The 18,143-nt window shown below is 35.0% G+C and overlaps 2 protein-coding genes and 10 non-coding genes across 12 annotated transcripts; 6 read left to right on the forward strand and 6 right to left on the reverse strand.

Annotated features, from left to right (window-relative positions):
* Window positions 1–1,342: 1,342 nt before the first annotated feature.
* Window positions 1,343–1,415, reverse strand: Trnar-ucu (transfer RNA arginine (anticodon UCU)). Its single transcript has one exon. It is a non-coding gene; the product is annotated as a tRNA-Arg (tRNA).
* Window positions 1,416–1,799: 384 nt separating this feature from the next.
* Trnaa-agc (transfer RNA alanine (anticodon AGC)) lies at window positions 1,800–1,872 on the forward strand. Its single transcript has one exon. It is a non-coding gene; the product is annotated as a tRNA-Ala (tRNA).
* A 372-nt stretch (window positions 1,873–2,244) lies between these two features.
* Window positions 2,245–2,316, reverse strand: Trnar-ucu (transfer RNA arginine (anticodon UCU)). The gene has a single exon. It is a non-coding gene; the product is annotated as a tRNA-Arg (tRNA).
* A 384-nt stretch (window positions 2,317–2,700) lies between these two features.
* On the forward strand, window positions 2,701–2,773 carry Trnaa-agc (transfer RNA alanine (anticodon AGC)). Its single transcript has one exon. It is a non-coding gene; the product is annotated as a tRNA-Ala (tRNA).
* Window positions 2,774–3,145: 372 nt separating this feature from the next.
* Window positions 3,146–3,217, reverse strand: Trnar-ucu (transfer RNA arginine (anticodon UCU)). The gene has a single exon. It is a non-coding gene; the product is annotated as a tRNA-Arg (tRNA).
* Window positions 3,218–3,601: 384 nt separating this feature from the next.
* Trnaa-agc (transfer RNA alanine (anticodon AGC)) lies at window positions 3,602–3,674 on the forward strand. The gene has a single exon. It is a non-coding gene; the product is annotated as a tRNA-Ala (tRNA).
* Window positions 3,675–4,046: 372 nt separating this feature from the next.
* On the reverse strand, window positions 4,047–4,119 carry Trnar-ucu (transfer RNA arginine (anticodon UCU)). The gene has a single exon. It is a non-coding gene; the product is annotated as a tRNA-Arg (tRNA).
* A 5,987-nt stretch (window positions 4,120–10,106) lies between these two features.
* Window positions 10,107–10,179, reverse strand: Trnar-ucu (transfer RNA arginine (anticodon UCU)). The gene has a single exon. It is a non-coding gene; the product is annotated as a tRNA-Arg (tRNA).
* Window positions 10,180–10,563: 384 nt separating this feature from the next.
* On the forward strand, window positions 10,564–10,636 carry Trnaa-agc (transfer RNA alanine (anticodon AGC)). Its single transcript has one exon. It is a non-coding gene; the product is annotated as a tRNA-Ala (tRNA).
* Window positions 10,637–11,007: 371 nt separating this feature from the next.
* Trnar-ucu (transfer RNA arginine (anticodon UCU)) lies at window positions 11,008–11,080 on the reverse strand. Its single transcript has one exon. It is a non-coding gene; the product is annotated as a tRNA-Arg (tRNA).
* Window positions 11,081–11,228: 148 nt separating this feature from the next.
* On the forward strand, window positions 11,229–13,153 carry LOC148622543 (uncharacterized). The gene is made up of 2 exons (XM_088572544.1): window positions 11,229–11,556; window positions 11,978–13,153. The coding sequence occupies exon 2, from the start codon at window positions 12,236–12,238 to the stop codon at window positions 13,151–13,153; it is 918 nt and encodes a 305-aa protein (XP_088428670.1). The 5' UTR covers window positions 11,229–11,556; window positions 11,978–12,235.
* A 23-nt stretch (window positions 13,154–13,176) lies between these two features.
* LOC148622544 (uncharacterized) lies at window positions 13,177–18,038 on the forward strand. The gene is made up of 5 exons (XM_088574132.1): window positions 13,177–14,594; window positions 14,797–14,884; window positions 15,401–15,468; window positions 15,853–17,087; window positions 17,555–18,038. The coding sequence occupies exons 1-5, from the start codon at window positions 13,177–13,179 to the stop codon at window positions 17,584–17,586; spliced, it is 2,841 nt and encodes a 946-aa protein (XP_088430258.1). The 3' UTR covers window positions 17,587–18,038.
* Window positions 18,039–18,143: the final 105 nt, after the last annotated feature.

Here is an 18,143-nt window from a genome sequence, read left to right on the forward strand (position 1 = left end):
TCAGGAAATTGTATATGTTATTATTGAATCATATTTCTGCTGAGTGGAAAGAAGTCGTATTGACAAATTGTCATTTGAAAAATGAAGAACTCTCCCAATTTTATGTTCAATTCGGCAGTAAAGTGTGTGACATGACGCTATGTACAACAAAAAGGTTTTATTCATTACTATTACAAAAGTGTTTTATCAAACCTAAATGTTATGAATTTTGGTATGAACAATATGGTATTCATGAAAGTGATTTCCGTTTTGTGTGGAAACAAGTACATAATTTTTGGAAACCATCTGAATGTATTGATCTAGACTACAAATTGTGTCACAACAGGATTTTTACTAATGTTAAACTTTGTAAGATTGGAGTAATAGACAGTAGCACCTGTCAAAATTGTGACTGTGAGAAGGAAACTTTATTTCATATTTTTTTGACATGTGAGTTACTTGTTAAATTTCATGATTTTATGTTTGATATTTTAGAGACACTATTTGTAAAATCAGAGGAAAATTTGATACATAACTATACTTACATGAGGATATTTATGCTGGGTTTATCATCTAATGTGAAAGGTGTTAATATTCATTATGTTAATTTTTTGTTGTCTATTGGAAGACTCTGTATAATGAAGCAAAGACAAATGTTCAAAAATGGCACAAGAGGTATTAACCTAATAACATATTTCAAATACACACTGAAACATTATATTAGTTATTTTTATTTCTATTGTAAATTTACAAACAGACTAACAGTCTTTGAAAAAAAGTTTTTGAAAGATAATCCAACTGTGATGTTAGAGGAAGATGTGCTGTTATTCAAACTGTGATAAATTGTATATTCTTAAGTTCTGTAACATGATGATTTTATAGATATTCTGATTTGTATTGTTATTTCGTATAGTTTTATTCAATAAAGATAAAAAAAAAAGAGCGCTCGCTTAGCATGCGAGAGGTACCGGGATCGATACCCGGATTCTCCACAGATACTTTTGTCTTTATTTTTTTACGAAAATTGCATAGCAAAGTTTGTATGGAGACTTTAATTATCATGATCTTGTTTTTGAATGTTGTGTAGTAACTGTTATTGTGATTAAAAATAATCGCAGTTATATTGCATCACGCTACCATGTGCACACATGCTAATTCGAAATGCTTTCCTTTGGTTGTAGGAATTTTAGAAATCAAACATACATGCTAAGTTACAAAATGAATATAACACTAGTTTCAAATGTCTTACTTTTCTGTGTGCACAGTGCTACTATCAACAACTGTGGGACAGATGTACGCCTCACTAAAAATCGTTGTACGTTACAATCATTCGGCAGGACTTAAACTCTTAAAAATAAAGTACCATCCTCGGCGGGATTCGAACCCGCGACCTCTGGATTAGAAGTCCAGCGCGCTATCCCCTGCGCTACGAGGACTTGCAATAGCTATCAGCAATTTAAGTATTTATATTCCAGAGAATCAACGACACTTCAAAACAAGCTGAATTTGGCGCCTAAAAGAAAATGCAAACGGAAAAACAAAAAGAGCAGGCTAGCCTTGGTGAGAAGATTATTCTTGTTTTCTTTGTTAGATACCGGATCCTTATGTAAGATGAACTGTGCATCCCATGGTGTAGCATACCATGTGAGCTACGTTTATTGGTCAATAGTCGAAAATTCTCTGATAACACTACTTCTGAGGTTATTTTGTACGCAAAAAAAATGGGTGAAAATTACTGGTGAAAATGTTTTTAGACCATTTACCTAGATATTACTTGGTCGGAGATACATATGGCGTTTATCTAGACCCGACTATTGGACGGGGAATTAGCTCACATGGTAGAGCGCTCGCTTAGCATGCGAGAGGTACCGGGATCGATACCCGGATTCTCCACAGATACTTTTGTCTTTATTTTTTTACGAAAATTGCATAGCAAAGTTTGTATGGAGACTTTAATTATCATGATCTTGTTTTTGAATGTTGTGTAGTAACTGTTATTGTGATTAAAAATAATCGCAGTTATATTGCATCACGCTACCATGTGCACACATGCTAATTCGAAATGCTTTCCTTTGGTTGTAGGAATTTTAGAAATCAAACATACATGCTAAGTTACAAAATGAATATAACACTAGTTTCAAATGTCTTACTTTTCTGTGTGCACAGTGCTACTATCAACAACTGTGGGACAGATGTACGCCTCACTAAAAATCGTTGTACGTTACAATCATTCGGCAGGACTTAAACTCTTAAAAAATAAAGTACCATCCTCGGCGGGATTCGAACCCGCGACCTCTGGATTAGAAGTCCAGCGCGCTATCCCTGCGCTACGAGGACTTGCAATATCTATCAGCAATTTAAGTATTTATATTCCAGAGAATCAACGACACTTCAAAACAAGCTGAATTTGGCGCCTAAAAGAAAATGCAAACGGAAAAACAAAAAGAGCAGGCTAGCCTTGGTGAGAAGATTATTCTTGTTTTCTTTGTTAGATACCGGATCCTTATGTAAGATGAACTGTGCATTCCATGGTGTAGCATACCATGTGAGCTACGTTTATTGGTCAATAGTCGAAAATTCTCTGATAACACTACTTCTGAGGTTATTTTGTACGCAAAAAAAATGGGTGAAAATTACTGGTGAAAATGTTTTTAGACCATTTACCTAGATATTACTTGGTCGGAGATACATATGGCGTTTATCTAGACCCGACTGTTGGACGGGGAATTAGCTCACATGGTAGAGCGCTCGCTTAGCATGCGAGAGGTACCGGGATCGATACCCGGATTCTCCACAGATACTTTTGTCTTTATTTTTTTACGAAAATTGCATAGCAAAGTTTGTATGGAGACTTTAATTATCATGATCTTGTTTTTGAATGTTGTGTAGTAACTGTTATTGTGATTAAAAATAATCGCAGTTATATTGCATCACGCTACCATGTGCACACATGCTAATTCGAAATGCTTTCCTTTGGTTGTAGGAATTTTAGAAATCAAACATACATGCTAAGTTACAAAATGAATATAACACTAGTTTCAAATGTCTTACTTTTCTGTGTGCACAGTGCTACTATCAACAACTGTGGGACAGATGTACGCCTCACTAAAAATCGTTGTACGTTACAATCATTCGGCAGGACTTAAACTCTTAAAAAATAAAGTACCATCCTCGGCGGGATTCGAACCCGCGACCTCTGGATTAGAAGTCCAGCGCGCTATCCCTGCGCTACGAGGACTTGCAATATCTATCAGCAATTTAAGTATTTATATTCCAGAGAATCAACGACACTTCAAAACAAGCTGAATTTGGCGCCTAAAAGAAAATGCAAACGGAAAAACAAAAAGAGCAGGCTAGCCTTGGTGAGAAGATTATTCTTGTTTTCTTTGTTAGATACCGGATGCTTATGTAAGATGAACTGTGCATTCCATGGTGTAGCATACCATGTGAGCTACGTTTATTGGTCAATAGTCGAAAATTCTCTGATAACACTACTTCTGAGGTTATTTTGTACGCAAAAAAAATGGGTGAAAATTACTGGTGAAAATGTTTTTAGACCATTTACCTAGATATTACTTGGTCGGAGATACATATGGCGTTTATCTAGACCCGACTGTTGGACGGGGAATTAGCTCACATGGTAGAGCGCTCGCTTAGCATGCGAGAGGTACCGGGATCGATACCCGGATTCTCCACAGATACTTTTGTCTTTATTTTTTTACGAAAATTGCATAGCAAAGTTTGTATGGAGACTTTAATTATCATGATCTTGTTTTTGAATGTTGTGTAGTAACTGTTATTGTGATTAAAAATAATCGCAGTTATATTGCATCACGCTACCATGTGCACACATGCTAATTCGAAATGCTTTCCTTTGGTTGTAGGAATTTTAGAAATCAAACATACATGCTAAGTTACAAAATGAATATAACACTAGTTTCAAATGTCTTACTTTTCTGTGTGCACAGTGCTACTATCAACAACTGTGGGACAGATGTACGCCTCACTAAAAATCGTTGTACGTTACAATCATTCGGCAGGACTTAAACTCTTAAAAAATAAAGTACCATCCTCGGCGGGATTCGAACCCGCGACCTCTGGATTAGAAGTCCAGCGCGCTATCCCCTGCGCTACGAGGACTTGCAATATCTATCAGCAATTTAAGTATTTATATTCCAGAGAATCAACGACACTTCAAAACAAGCTGAATTTGGCGCCTAAAAGAAAATGCAAACGGAAAAACAAAAAGAGCAGGCTAGCTTTGGTGAGAAGATTATTCTTGTTTTCTTTGTTAGATACCGGATGCTTATGTAAGATGAACTGTGCATTCCATGGTGTAGCATACCATGTGAGCTACGTTTATTGGTCAATAGTTGAAAATTCTCTGATAACACTACTTCTGAGGTTATTTTGTACGCAAAAAAAATGGGTGAAAATTACTGGTGAAAATGGTTTTAGACCATTTACCTAGATATTACTTGGTCGGAGATACATATGCCGTTTATCTAGACCCGACTATTGGACGGGGAATTAGCTCACATGGTAGAGCGCTCGCTTAGCATGCGAGAAGGTACCGGGATCGATACCCAGATGAGAAGTTTTAGAGTAAAACATGATCATCAGATACAGCTTTGTAATTTTTGTGGATCTCCAGGCCATAAATATAGACAATGTCCACAACTTATTTGCGATAGCTGTGATAAACAAGGACACAAACGGAAAGAATGTAATGAACCACCATGTGAGAAGTGTGGAAATCGTTTGAGAGCTTGCTTTTGCAAAAAAGACAGGAAATGTAATTATTGTTACAAGGAGCCATGTGAATGTCCATGCTTTTCATGTGACAAAAAGAAGAGTGACTGTAGATGCATGTGTGCTGACTGTGGTATGATACTAGACAGATGTGTCTGTAAAAAGGCAGATACTAAGGACAATACAGATGATGAAGTAAAAGAAACAGAAAGTGGAATGGATATGCAGGTGCTACATTTAGAGGGGCAGACGACAAAAGAGGGAGAAAAGATAGAAATATGAAAGCATTTTCTGTTGTAATGGAAGTCAAGGATAATAGTGACATGGTGGTCACTGATGTCAAAGAGGCTGATATTGTGGTCTTCGGGGCCACAATGCAAAATGATAAAGAGGCCTTAGGGGCCACTGCAGGTGATGAAAATGTAGTCTTCGGGACTACAGAATTAGAAAATGGAGTCTTCGGGACTTCAGAGGTGGAAAATGCGGTCTTCGGGGCCAACAGTGAAAGGAATGATATAACGGTAAAACCAAGTGTGGTCTTCGGGACCACAGAAAAAGATCAGCTGGTCGTCGGGGCCACGGCTTGTCATGATGTTAACATCCAGTCAACAAAAGGTTTAGATGAAGGGTCTTCTAGAAAAGAACAATTAGGTGTAGAGAACAAAGGACAGAAAAGACAGAGAGATGAAGTAACAAAAACGTGTGACTCTGATGAAGAAATTACCTTTGTAAAAAATGATGATAAATGTATTGATATAGAAAGTGATGATATGGACACAGACATCCCTTCCAGTGAAAATGACACTGGTTTGGATGTCTCTCAAATGTCAATGGATGGTTTATCTGGTTCCTCTGGAACTGGTCCATCTCAAGGAAAGAAGAGAAGGAACAGGATGAAGTTTTATCCAAATGTCAGTAATGCTATGAGAGATAATTCAAACAAAAAAGATATCGAAAATGGAGATCTATAATTTTGTATTTCTGGTTTGTATTTTTGCAATGGTGCTATTAGTAAGCAACAATTGTAACGGATTGAGAGATATCAATAAATTTAAGAAATATGTATCAATCATTGATAACAGTAAGATTGATTTCTTGTTACTGCAAGAAACGTTCTGGGATGATGATTTCATTTTGAATTTTGATAGAATTTATGATGGTTGTGTTTTATATTCTAATAGTAGTACTAAAAGGCAAGGAGTTGCTATTCTTGTGAACAAAAGGTTTAAAAATAATGTTAAAGTTATTTTTAAAGATGATGTGGGCAGATTTTTACATGTCCAATTTGAACATGAAGGTTGTATTTATAACATATTTAATATTTATGCATATAATTCTATTAAGGAAAGGTGTGAGTTTTTTACATTCCTCAATCAATATATTAGTTCTTATGAGAATATAATTGTATCAGGTGATTGGAATACAACATTGTCCAGCCTAGATAGATGTGGTAAATCTGTACACAGGAATGATATGAGTTATAACTTATTATGTAATTTGATGACAGATAACAATGTATATGATGTATGGAGATGTAGAAATCCTTGTGTTAGTTTTCATGGAAACGAGTAAGTGATTTTTATTTACAACAATCAAGATTGGATTATTTTCTCATTTCTAGAAATTTGTCAAGTTTTGTACAACATATAAATTACAAAGACACTACTTTAAGTGATCATTCTTTTGTTGAAATGAGAATAGTTTTTGATGATGTAGAAAGAGGCCCGGGTGTGTGGATTTTTAATAATACATTGTTAGATAATAATGAGTTTGTATCAACTGTTTTGAATATTATCAATGATAGTAAGGAATGTACTCTTTTTGATGATGATGTTTTAATTTGGTGGGATAATTTAAAGTTTAGAATTAAGAAATTCTCTCAAGTTTTCAGTAAGAAAATTGCAAAAGAGAAAAATGCAGAGTATTATTGCATACAAAATAAGATACAGCGAATATGTATGAGAATTGCTGAAGGTGAACAAATTAATGTAGAAAGGTATGAGAATTTAAAGCTTGAATTAAACAATTTAGAGGAAGAGAAATGTAAAGGTGCTATATTGAGGTCGAAGGCTTTTTGGGCTACAGAAAATGATAAATGTACAAAATATTTTTTGAACTTAGAGAAATATAAGCAAGAGAGTAATAGTATTAAAGAACTTTTTGATCATGATGGTAAAAATATTGTTTCTGATACTGATGGCTTATTAGACATACAGTATAAGTTTTATGATGAGTTGTATTCATGTGTAGAAACAGACAAAAATGCTATGGAGGTTTTGTTGCAAAATATAGATGTAAAAGTTGATAGTTTTGATCGAGGAGTATGTGATAATGATATTACTGAAGAAGAGATTTTTGTTGCATTACATAAAATGTCTAAAAATAAGAGTCCAGGATCTGATGGACTAACTGTTGAGTTTTATTGTAAATTTTATCATGTTTTAAAAGATATTTTACTGAAGGTATTTAAGGCCGTTGAAAAATGTAACACTTTATCAAGGTCTATGAAAAATGGTGTACTGTCTCTTATTTATAAGAAAAAAGGTGATAAAAGGGATTTAAAGAATTATAGACCTATTTCATTGTTGCAAGTTGATTACAAGATTTTAGCACGTGTCATGTCAAATAGATTCAAATCAGTACTTTGCAAGATAATATCAAATAGTCAGTCATGTTGTATACCTGGTAGAGATATTGCAGACACAATAGCTAGTGTACGTGATGTAATAAATATGGTAGAAGATGATGGTGTAGAAGGGTATATTTTAAAATTTGATCAAGAGAAAGCTTTTGACAGAGTGTCTCATGATTATCTCATTAGAGTATTAGAATGTTTTGGTTTTGGATGTAAATTTATTAATTGGATTAGGATTTTTTACACTGATATTCAGAGTACTGTCAAGTGTAACGGTTTTTTAACAAAATATTTTAAGATACGAAATGGTATTAGGCAAGGTTGCCCTATCAGTGCTTTGTTGTATGTTTTATCAGCAGAACCACTGTCAATGGCAATTAAGAACATTGTAATATTAATGGAATACGTATACCTTACAGTAAAGAAACTGCAGTTTTGTTTCAACATGCAGATGATACTACCTTATGTTTGAGCGATAAAAAATCTATTGAATGTACTTTTGATGTATTTAATTTATATAGTAGAGCATCAGGTTCTAAGATTAATAGAAGTAAGTCTGAAATTTTATGTATTGGAAAAGGAAGTTTGACTGATGTTGATAAGACTGTACTTGGATTAAGAATTTGTGAAAAATGTATTCAAGTTCTTGGCGTTTATGTTGGTGTAGACATTGATGTATGTAATGACATGAATTGGAAGGATAAGATCAGAAAAATAAGAAGTATTGTTAATATGTGGAAACAAAGACAATTGACTCTATCTGGTAGAAATATTGTAATTTCTTCTTTATTGGTATCAAGAATTTGGTATTTATTAGCTGTTTCGCCAATACCTGAAAATGTACTGACAGATTTAAAGCAAATATGTATTGAGTTTTTGTGGGATTCTAAATCTCATTTAATACAATATGCAACTATTACTGGTATGAAACAGGATGGTGGCTTGAATTTTCAAGATATTTATTTAAAATTGTGTTCATTTAGATTGAAATTTTTAGGAAGATTTTTAAACCCTGAGTGCAATTGTATTTGGAAAAGTACTTTCAGCTATTTTTTGAGAAGAGTACATTGTATGAATCTTTCTAGGCCTGTTTTATTTTTGCGTTTAAACAAAAATGATTTATTATGTTTACCGCATGTGTACAGAGAAATGTTGGAAGCATGGCAGTGCATTAGAAAATATGTAACTTTTAATATAGGAAACTGTGATGTTTATAATCAACCACTGTTTTATAATAGCTTGATGTTCGTATCTGGTAAAGAATGGGAATGTTTTATAAAAGCTGGTATTGTACTAGTTAAAGATATATCATATGAAGCTGTACCTGGATTTTTGCCAGTTCAGGCAATTTTTGATATGATGAGAGAAAAAGAAATAGATGTTAATTTTAACATTGTCAGGAAATTGTATATGTTATTATTGAATCATATTTCTGCTGAGTGGAAAGAAGTCGTATTGACAAATTGTCATTTGAAAAATGAAGAACTCTCCCAATTTTATGTTCAATTCGGCAGTAAAGTGTGTGACATGACGCTATGTACAACAAAAAGGTTTTATTCATTACTATTACAAAAGTGTTTTATTAAACCTAAATGTTATGAATTTTGGTATGAACAATATGGTATTCATGAAAGTGATTTCCGTTTTGTGTGGAAACAAGTACATAATTTTTGGAAACCATCTGAATGTATTGATCTAGACTACAAATTGTGTCACAACAGGATTTTTACTAATGTTAAACTTTGTAAGATTGGAGTAATAGACAGTAGCACCTGTCAAAATTGTGACTGTGAGAAGGAAACTTTATTTCATATTTTTTTGACATGTGAGTTACTTGTTAAATTTCATGATTTTATGTTTGATATTTTAGAGACACTATTTGTAAAATCAGAGGAAAATTTGATACATAACTATACTTACATGAGGATATTTATGCTGGGTTTATCATCTAATGTGAAAGGTGTTAATATTCATTATGTTAATTTTTTGTTGTCTATTGGAAGACTCTGTATAATGAAGCAAAGACAAATGTTCAAAAATGGCACAAGAGGTATTAACCTAATAACATATTTCAAATACACACTGAAACATTATATTAGTTATTTTTATTTCTATTGTAAATTTACAAACAGACTAACAGTCTTTGAAAAAAAGTTTTTGAAAGATAATCCAACTGTGATGTTAGAGGAAGATGTGCTGTTATTCAAACTGTGATAAATTGTATATTCTTAAGTTCTGTAACATGATGATTTTATAGATATTCTGATTTGTATTGTTATTTCGTATAGTTTTATTCAATAAAGATAAAAAAAAAAAAGAGCGCTCGCTTAGCATGCGAGAGGTACCGGGATCGATACCCGGATTCTCCACAGATACTTTTGTCTTTATTTTTTTACGAAAATTGCATAGCAAAGTTTGTATGGAGACTTTAATTATCATGATCTTGTTTTTGAATGTTGTGTAGTAACTGTTATTGTGATTAAAAATAATCGCAGTTATATTGCATCACGCTACCATGTGCACACATGCTAATTCGAAATGCTTTCCTTTGGTTGTAGGAATTTTAGAAATCAAACATACATGCTAAGTTACAAAATGAATATAACACTAGTTTCAAATGTCTTACTTTTCTGTGTGCACAGTGCTACTATCAACAACTGTGGGACAGATGTACGCCTCACTAAAAATCGTTGTACGTTACAATCATTCGGCAGGACTTAAACTCTTAAAAATAAAGTACCATCCTCGGCGGGATTCGAACCCGCGACCTCTGGATTAGAAGTCCAGCGCGCTATCCCCTGCGCTACGAGGACTTGCAATAGCTATCAGCAATTTAAGTATTTATATTCCAGAGAATCAACGACACTTCAAAACAAGCTGAATTTGGCGCCTAAAAGAAAATGCAAACGGAAAAACAAAAAGAGCAGGCTAGCCTTGGTGAGAAGATTATTCTTGTTTTCTTTGTTAGATACCGGATGCTTATGTAAGATGAACTGTGCATTCCATGGTGTAGCATACCATGTGAGCTACGTTTATTGGTCAATAGTCGAAAATTCTCTGATAACACTACTTCTGAGGTTATTTTGTACGCAAAAAAAATGGGTGAAAATTACTGGTGAAAATGTTTTTAGACCATTTACCTAGATATTACTTGGTCGGAGATACATATGGCGTTTATCTAGACCCGACTGTTGGACGGGGAATTAGCTCACATGGTAGAGCGCTCGCTTAGCATGCGAGAGGTACCGGGATCGATACCCGGATTCTCCACAGATACTTTTGTCTTTATTTTTTTACGAAAATTGCATAGCAAAGTTTGTATGGAGACTTTAATTATCATGATCTTGTTTTTGAATGTTGTGTAGTAACTGTTATTGTGATTAAAAATAATCGCAGTTATATTGCATCACGCTACCATGTGCACACATGCTAATTCGAAATGCTTTCCTTTGGTTGTAGGAATTTTAGAAATCAAACATACATGCTAAGTTACAAAATGAATATAACACTAGTTTCAAGTGCCTTACTTTTCTGTGTGCACAGTGCTACTATCAACAACTGTGGGACAGATGTACGCCTCACTAAAAATCGTTGTACGTTACAATCATTCGGCAGGACTTAAACTCTTAAAAATAAAGTACCATCCTCGGCGGGATTCGAACCCGCGACCTCTGGATTAGAAGTCCAGCGCGCTATCCCCTGCGCTACGAGGACTTGCAATATCTATCAGCAATTTAAGTATTTATATTCCAGAGAATCAACGACACTTCAAAACAAGCTGAATTTGGCGCCTAAAAGAAAATGCAAACGGAAAAACAAAAAGAGCAGGCTAGCCTTGGTGAGAAGATTATTCTTGTGTGGACAAGCTGATTTTTACTTATCAAAATAATTATTGTTTTCCATTTATTGACTTATATTTCTTTCGAAATTTTGATCTGTTCTCTACAGTGGTCTGAGTTATTCTACGCTTCGTTGCATTTTGCATTTTCTTCGCATTGTGCTGAAAATCTGCTCACTGGTTGTTATTGGATTTAATATATTTAGAGGTTGGATGTTCTAGTTTTTCCACTTGTGAGTAGTACTATATTTTGGTATAAATACTCAGAACTTTTTATAGTATTTCAATGTGGAACTGGGAGGCCAAGATGAATGTCCGCTTTTAATTGTTAGAAGTATAGCCAGCAGATAAGGTATTTATGATGTTACTTTTTCATGTTCTTACTTTTCATTTTTCGTACTGGCACTTTGCATTTAAAGCATTTTTGTATTTCAATGTTTTATTTCAATTTGTTTTATTGATTTTGCAGATCATTGAATCAGTTTAATTGATTTAATGTTATACCTTGTTATAGTGAGTACTTATAAAGGACTTTAAATGGTCAGTTGTGTACAATTATAGTTAACTGTGGGTATTACATTTAAATATTCAATTGATGATTTGTGTTCTTTTCGTGTGTTCGTTAAGTTAAATTGTTTTGAACATGCAAATGAATTTGATTTATGCAAGTTGTTTGAATATTTGCAATGATTTTCTATGCTTTGCATGTATTTGACGATAATTGGTCTATTTTGTATATTTATTCATTATTCCTTTTGTTCTCTATTTTGTAGATCTTTCAATGCCTTCTATGTGTTAATAAAAGTAGTTTCACATTCGTGTTATATTTGGGCCAGCATTTACCATCACGCCCCACTTGGTCACAGAATGGCGTCGTCGACAATTCAATTATGTAGAAGGCATTGACTGCTGGCAAGGCGGGAAAGCAAGGTTAAAGGCATTAAGCAGACGATATTTTGATAGGATTCCGGAAGATGTCGAACATTACCAAGTGAACTACACGGAGTTTGCCGAGTAACATACCTGTAAGGATGTCTCGCCCTACATGTAAGTCGCTTCAAAGACAAGTTCTTGAACTACAGCATCAACTTAACCAGATGAAAACAACTGATGATAATGAAGACGTGGAGAATGATGAACAACTATACGACCAGAAACGTTCTGTTATATATGTTCAGCGTGAAAGAAGGGTACCAAAGTTTTCCGGATATAACATGACCGTAGAGGATTGGCTTGAAGATGTTGAGTCTTGCACACGTGAAATGTCTCGTCAGGAGCGTGCTGATTTCATTTATTCGTTTTTGGAAGGTGCAGCCAAGGAAGAAATTAAATATAGATCGAACGGTATTAGACAGAATCCTAGTCGAATTGTGAAAGTTCTGCAGGATGCATTTGGTGGGAAGGACAACATCACAAAGCTGCAGAAAAATTTTCTCGACAGAGTGCAACGACAGGGCGAATCCTTACGTGAGTATTCTTATGCTCTAATGGATTTAATCCGGAAAGTAATTAGAAAAGATGATTCATTGATTCCGAACAAGGACAAATCACTATGTGATCAGTTTTCCCAAAATGTACAGGATGTCATGCTTAGGAAGCACCTGAAGCGTTTAGTTAGATCTGATCCAGACATTACGTTTCTCGGTCTCCGCGAAGAAGCGATTATGTGGTCAGAAGAGGAGGAGATAAATGATCCCGTACCTAAAGTGAAAGTTCAGGTAGATTCAAATGTACTGAAAGATCAGCATTCTAAGGATGATAAAATGAATCAGCTTTTCGCGATAGTAAGGAAACAAAGTGAGCAGATCGATGCTTTAACAAAAACAGTCAATTCCAAGCCATCTGGTCAGAATAGATCCTACAATGAACAACGTTCTTCTAATTTATGCTTTGGGTGTAAAAGGCCGGGTCATAAAGTTGCTGATTGTCCGAATAAGCAGGGAAACTAGCGCCATCTTTCGTGTCGAGTCCCATGTTAGATGGAGGATATATGGACTCTGTTGATTGTGATTATTTGATAGGAAAGTGTCCGGTGGTTACCGTTGCCATAGCAGGCACAGAGGCTAAATGTTTAGTGGATACGGGATCTACTATTTCTTCGGTTACAGAGTCGTTCTATGATAAATTTCTGCGGGATTGTACTCTATTACGTACTGACGTAGCTTTGCAGCTTCGGGCTGCAAATGGACTTTCTATTCCATATATTGGTTATGTGGAAGTTGATATGGTAGTGATGGGACAAACGTTGAAAAGCTGTGGTGTATTGATTGTGAAAGATTCCACTGATCCAGTCACAAGAAGAAGGAAGGCATTGGTTCCAGGGCTATTAGGTATGAATATCATTAGGAGCTGTAAAAACATTTTAGAATTTGATTTTGGCAGGAACTTTTGCGAAGAAGTATCCACTATTGCGGAAAATTCAAAACTTAAAGAGCAATTTAAAGCTTGCATTAAAGATGAACATTTGAACACTATTGGTTATGCTAAAGTTTGCGCTAGTTCTCCTGTACGCATACCTGCTTCGTCTGTTGTTACTTTAAATGGCACAGGACCAAATCTTCCTAGAATATATGATGCCGTAATAGAACCATTAAAATCAAGCGGACATTTGCCAAGTTCACTAGTCGTAGTACACACTTTTGTAACCGTCAAACGTGGTCATTTTTCATTTCGAGTCGCAAACCTAGGCAGTGATGACATTTATATTGCACCAAAAACAAGAGTTGGCATTCTTATGAAAGGAGAAGTCGAGCAAAACAATCGGTCACGTATTGAGTTCATTCGAACTGATTCTGTTGAAGAAATAATTTTCCACAGTAATTTACCATTTTCTGATGTTCCGAATTCTAAAGTTGATGATGATTATAAACAATTTGAAATGCCGGTTGATATAAGCCATCTATCTGTTAACAAAATTGAGTTAAACGCTGTTCAAAAGTTGTTTTATAGATACAAAGATGTTTTCTCAAAAGATGATAATGATGTTGGTTTCACTTCTACCGTTAAGCATACCATTCGGCTGCAAGATGATAAACCGATCGTACAACCATACAGGCGTATACCGCCAACACAATATGAGGAAGTTAAGAATCATATCAAAAAGTTGCTAGAAAATAAGATCATTCGTGAAAGCACCAGCCCTTATGCTTCGCCGATCGTTTTGGTCAGAAAGAAAGATAACTCTCTGAGGCTCTGTGTTGACTTCCGTTTACTTAACTCGAAAACCAACAAAGACGCATTTCCGCTTCCGCGAGTTGAAGAATCTTTTGATGCTCTCAGTGGCGCTAAACTATTTTCTACGATGGACTTGACTTCTGGTTACAACCAAATTGCAATGAATGATGATGATATTGAGAAAACTGCATTTACTACTCCTATGGGTTTGTACGAGTATTTACGCATGCCTTTCGGACTCTGCAATGCGCCGGCTACATTTCAACGGTTAATGCAGCATTGTTTTCGAAATGAACTGTTTCAAATTTTGCTTGTATTTCTTGATGACATTATCACATTTTCTAGTACATTTGATGATCATTTAAAACGTCTTGAAGTAGTTTTTCAGCGTTTAAGACAGCATGGACTGAAACTGAAGCCTTCAAAATGCCATTTTTTTCAAGCGTGAAGTAAGATATCTTGGTCACGTGGTGTCTGCTGATGGTATACACACAGATCCTGACAAGGTTAGTGCTATAGAAAATTTTGAAGTTCCGTCAAATGTAAAGAAATTGAAATCATTTTTGGGATTAGCTGGTTACTATCGACGTTATATTAGAGACTTTAGCAAAATTGCTTCTCCTTTGAATCAATTGGCTCAGCAGTATACACCACATCCACGTAAACTTTTTGGAAAAGATTGGAACACCGATTGTCAAAAAGCGTTCGATACGTTGAAAGAACACTTAGTTTCTGCACCGATATTGACATATGCAAACTTTAATAAACCATTCGTTTTGGAAACCGATGCAAGTATGCAAGGCTTAGGTGCTGTGTTATCTCAATATGTGGAAGGAAAATTACGAGTTGTTGCTTATGCGAGTAGAGCATTAAGACCGAACGAGCGAAATATGAACAATTATAGTTCTAGAAAGTTAGAACTATTGGCAGTAGCTTGGGCGATAACTGAGAAATTTAGAGACTATTTATTATGTTCTAAGTTTACTGTTTATACCGATAATAATCCATTATGTTATTTGCAGACGTCAAAACTTTCAGCACAGGAACAGAGGTGGCTGTCCCGATTAGCAGTGTTTGATTTTGATGTCAGGTATAGACAACAAAATCATAATTTAAATGCTGACGCTTTGTCTAGAACACATAATAAGGTAGAACTTGCAAAGTCCGAAGATATAAAAACATTGCTACAGAAGTTTGCTACCGGTACAGCAGTTCCAGGTGATGTAGTTCAGAATGTTAGGTCTGAAGACTGTCAAACTGTTTTTGTTGAAGAAGCTCATACAACTTTACCAACTTTTGACAAAGGTGAAATTCGAAATTTACAAAATTCTGATTCAGTAATAAGTAAATTTGTTGCAATTTGGAACACTAAGGTTAAACCTTCACGGTCAGAAATACACAAGTTAGATAGAAATTTAGTTACTCTTTTACGTCAATGGGACAGAATGATTGTTGTAAATGGTATATTTTATAGAAGGATACGTGATCCGATAAATGGTGAGATAAACCAGTTGATTTTGCCAGTTGTTCTGAGGGACAAAGTATTGAGAAAGTGCCATGACGATTTAGGACATCAAGGGATTGAACGTACGTTTACCACCATACGGACCAGATGCTATTGGCCAGGTATGTTTAACACAATTAAAGATTATTGTAAGAATTGTAGACGTTGTGTGATTTCAAAAATGCCGCAACCTAGTATTCGACCAGCTATTGGGCACCTCATTGCCAACAAACCGTTACAAATTTTAGCAATTGACTTTACCATACTTGAACCAGCACATGGCAAAGAGAATGTTTTGGTAATGACTGATATTTTTACAAAATTTACTAGGGCAATTCCCACGAAGGATCAAAAAGCAGACACCGTTGCAAACGTTTTATTGACCGAGTGGTTTTGCATTTATGGGGTACCTGAGCGCTTACACTCCGATCAAGGTCGGAATTTCGAATCTGACGTTATTCGCCAGCTTTGTAAACTGTACAACATTAATCGCACTCGTACAACACCGTATCACCCGGAAGGAAATGCTCAATGTGAACGATTTAACAGAACTCTACACAATCTTTTAAAATCGTTACCTGTTGACAAAAAGAAAAATTGGCCGAAATATTTACCAGAACTTGTATTTTCGTACAATGTATCAATGAATTCATCAACTGGTTACAGTCCGTATTATCTATTGTTCGGACGGCATCCAAAATTAGCTGTTGATTTTTTGTTGTGCAATAATGAATCTAATGACTCTGAAGTTCTTTTAGATGAATGGATTGTTGAACATCAGAATCGTCTACGATATGCTCACGAAAAAGCTGGGGAGCAGATGAAAGACCGTGCATCGTACAGGAAGGAACAGCACGACAAGAGACATTTTAATCCTGAAATCCGTGAGGGAGATTCGGTTTACATCAGGAATCGTGGCGTACATGGGCGTAACAAGATTCAAGACACTTGGGACTCCGCCGTTTACCGAGTGGCAAGATCATCCGAAAATACCGTTGTCGTTGAACCTAGTGATGGAGCTGGTATATCCAGGACGCTGAATCGTCAACATGTGTTGAAGTGTCGGCCGGATTGTGATGAACTTACTCCGTACGATTCGAGCGACGGTGATGATGATGATACTCTGATGGTACCGAGACGAAGTACGAGGATAAATGCTGGTAAACATTCTAATCCGAATAGACTACCATGTGCTGTTTATTGTAGTTAGTATTTATTAGCAAAGTAAACTGCTTACAAAAGTTAGTAATTTTAATACAATGTGATTTGTAGTGCTGTTGACTCTTCAATTTATCATTTTGATTATGGTAAATGTATGTTGTCATTTTACTATTGTTCCTATTATTTGGGAGTATGTGGAGTTAATTTTTGGTATTGTTTATCGAGACGATAACATTTCAGCTGGGGAGTATGTGGACAAGCTGATTTTTACTTATCAAAATAATTATTGTTTTCCATTTATTGACTTATATTTCTTTCGAAATTTTGATCTGTTCTCTACAGTGGTCTGAGTTATTCTACGCTTCGTTGCATTTTGCATTTTCTTCGCATTGTGCTGAAAATCTGCTCACTGGTTGTTATTGGATTTAATATATTTAGAGGTTGGATGTTCTAGTTTTTCCACTTGTGAGTAGTACTATATTTTGGTATAAATACTCAGAACTTTTTATAGTATTTCAATGTGGAACTGGGAGGCCAAGATGAATGTCCGCTTTTAATTGTTAGAAGTATAGCCAGCAGATAAGGTATTTATGATGTTACTTTTTCATGTTCTTACTTTTCATTTTTCGTACTGGCACTTTGCATTTAAAGCATTTTTGTATTTCAATGTTTTATTTCAATTTGTTTTATTGATTTTGCAGATCATTGAATCAGTTTAATTGATTTAATGTTATACCTTGTTATAGTGAGTACTTATAAAGGACTTTAAATGGTCAGTTGTGTACAATTATAGTTAACTGTGGGTATTACATTTAAATATTCAATTGATGATTTGTGTTCTTTTCGTGTGTTCGTTAAGTTAAATTGTTTTGAACATGCAAATGAATTTGATTTATGCAAGTTGTTTGAATATTTGCAATGATTTTCTATGCTTTGCATGTATTTGACGATAATTGGTCTATTTTGTATATTTATTCATTATTCCTTTTGTTCTCTATTTTGTAGATCTTTCAATGCCTTCTATGTGTTAATAAAAGTAGTTTCACATTCGTGTTATATTTGGGCCAGCATTTACCATCACGCCCCACTTGGTCACACTT

Source organism: Perna viridis, chromosome 3 (assembly GCF_037379345.1).
Source record: "Perna viridis isolate PV_CMFRI_1.1 ecotype Kerala chromosome 3, ASM3737934v1, whole genome shotgun sequence".
Classification (NCBI taxonomy): Eukaryota; Metazoa; Mollusca; class Bivalvia; order Mytilida; family Mytilidae; genus Perna; species Perna viridis.

Coding starts and splice junctions, on each gene's coding strand:
- LOC148622543 (XM_088572544.1), top strand. CDS start 12,236: ATGTCTCGCCCTACATGTAAGTCGCTTCAAAGACAAGTTCTTGAACTA.
- LOC148622544 (XM_088574132.1), top strand. CDS start 13,177: ATGTTAGATGGAGGATATATGGACTCTGTTGATTGTGATTATTTGATA. Junction 14,885..15,400: donor TACACACAGATCCTGACAAG/GTTAGTGCTATA, acceptor TGTTATTTGCAG/ACGTCAAAACTTTCAGCACA. Junction 15,469..15,852: donor GTGTTTGATTTTGATGTCAG/GTATAGACAACA, acceptor TATATTTTATAG/AAGGATACGTGATCCGATAA.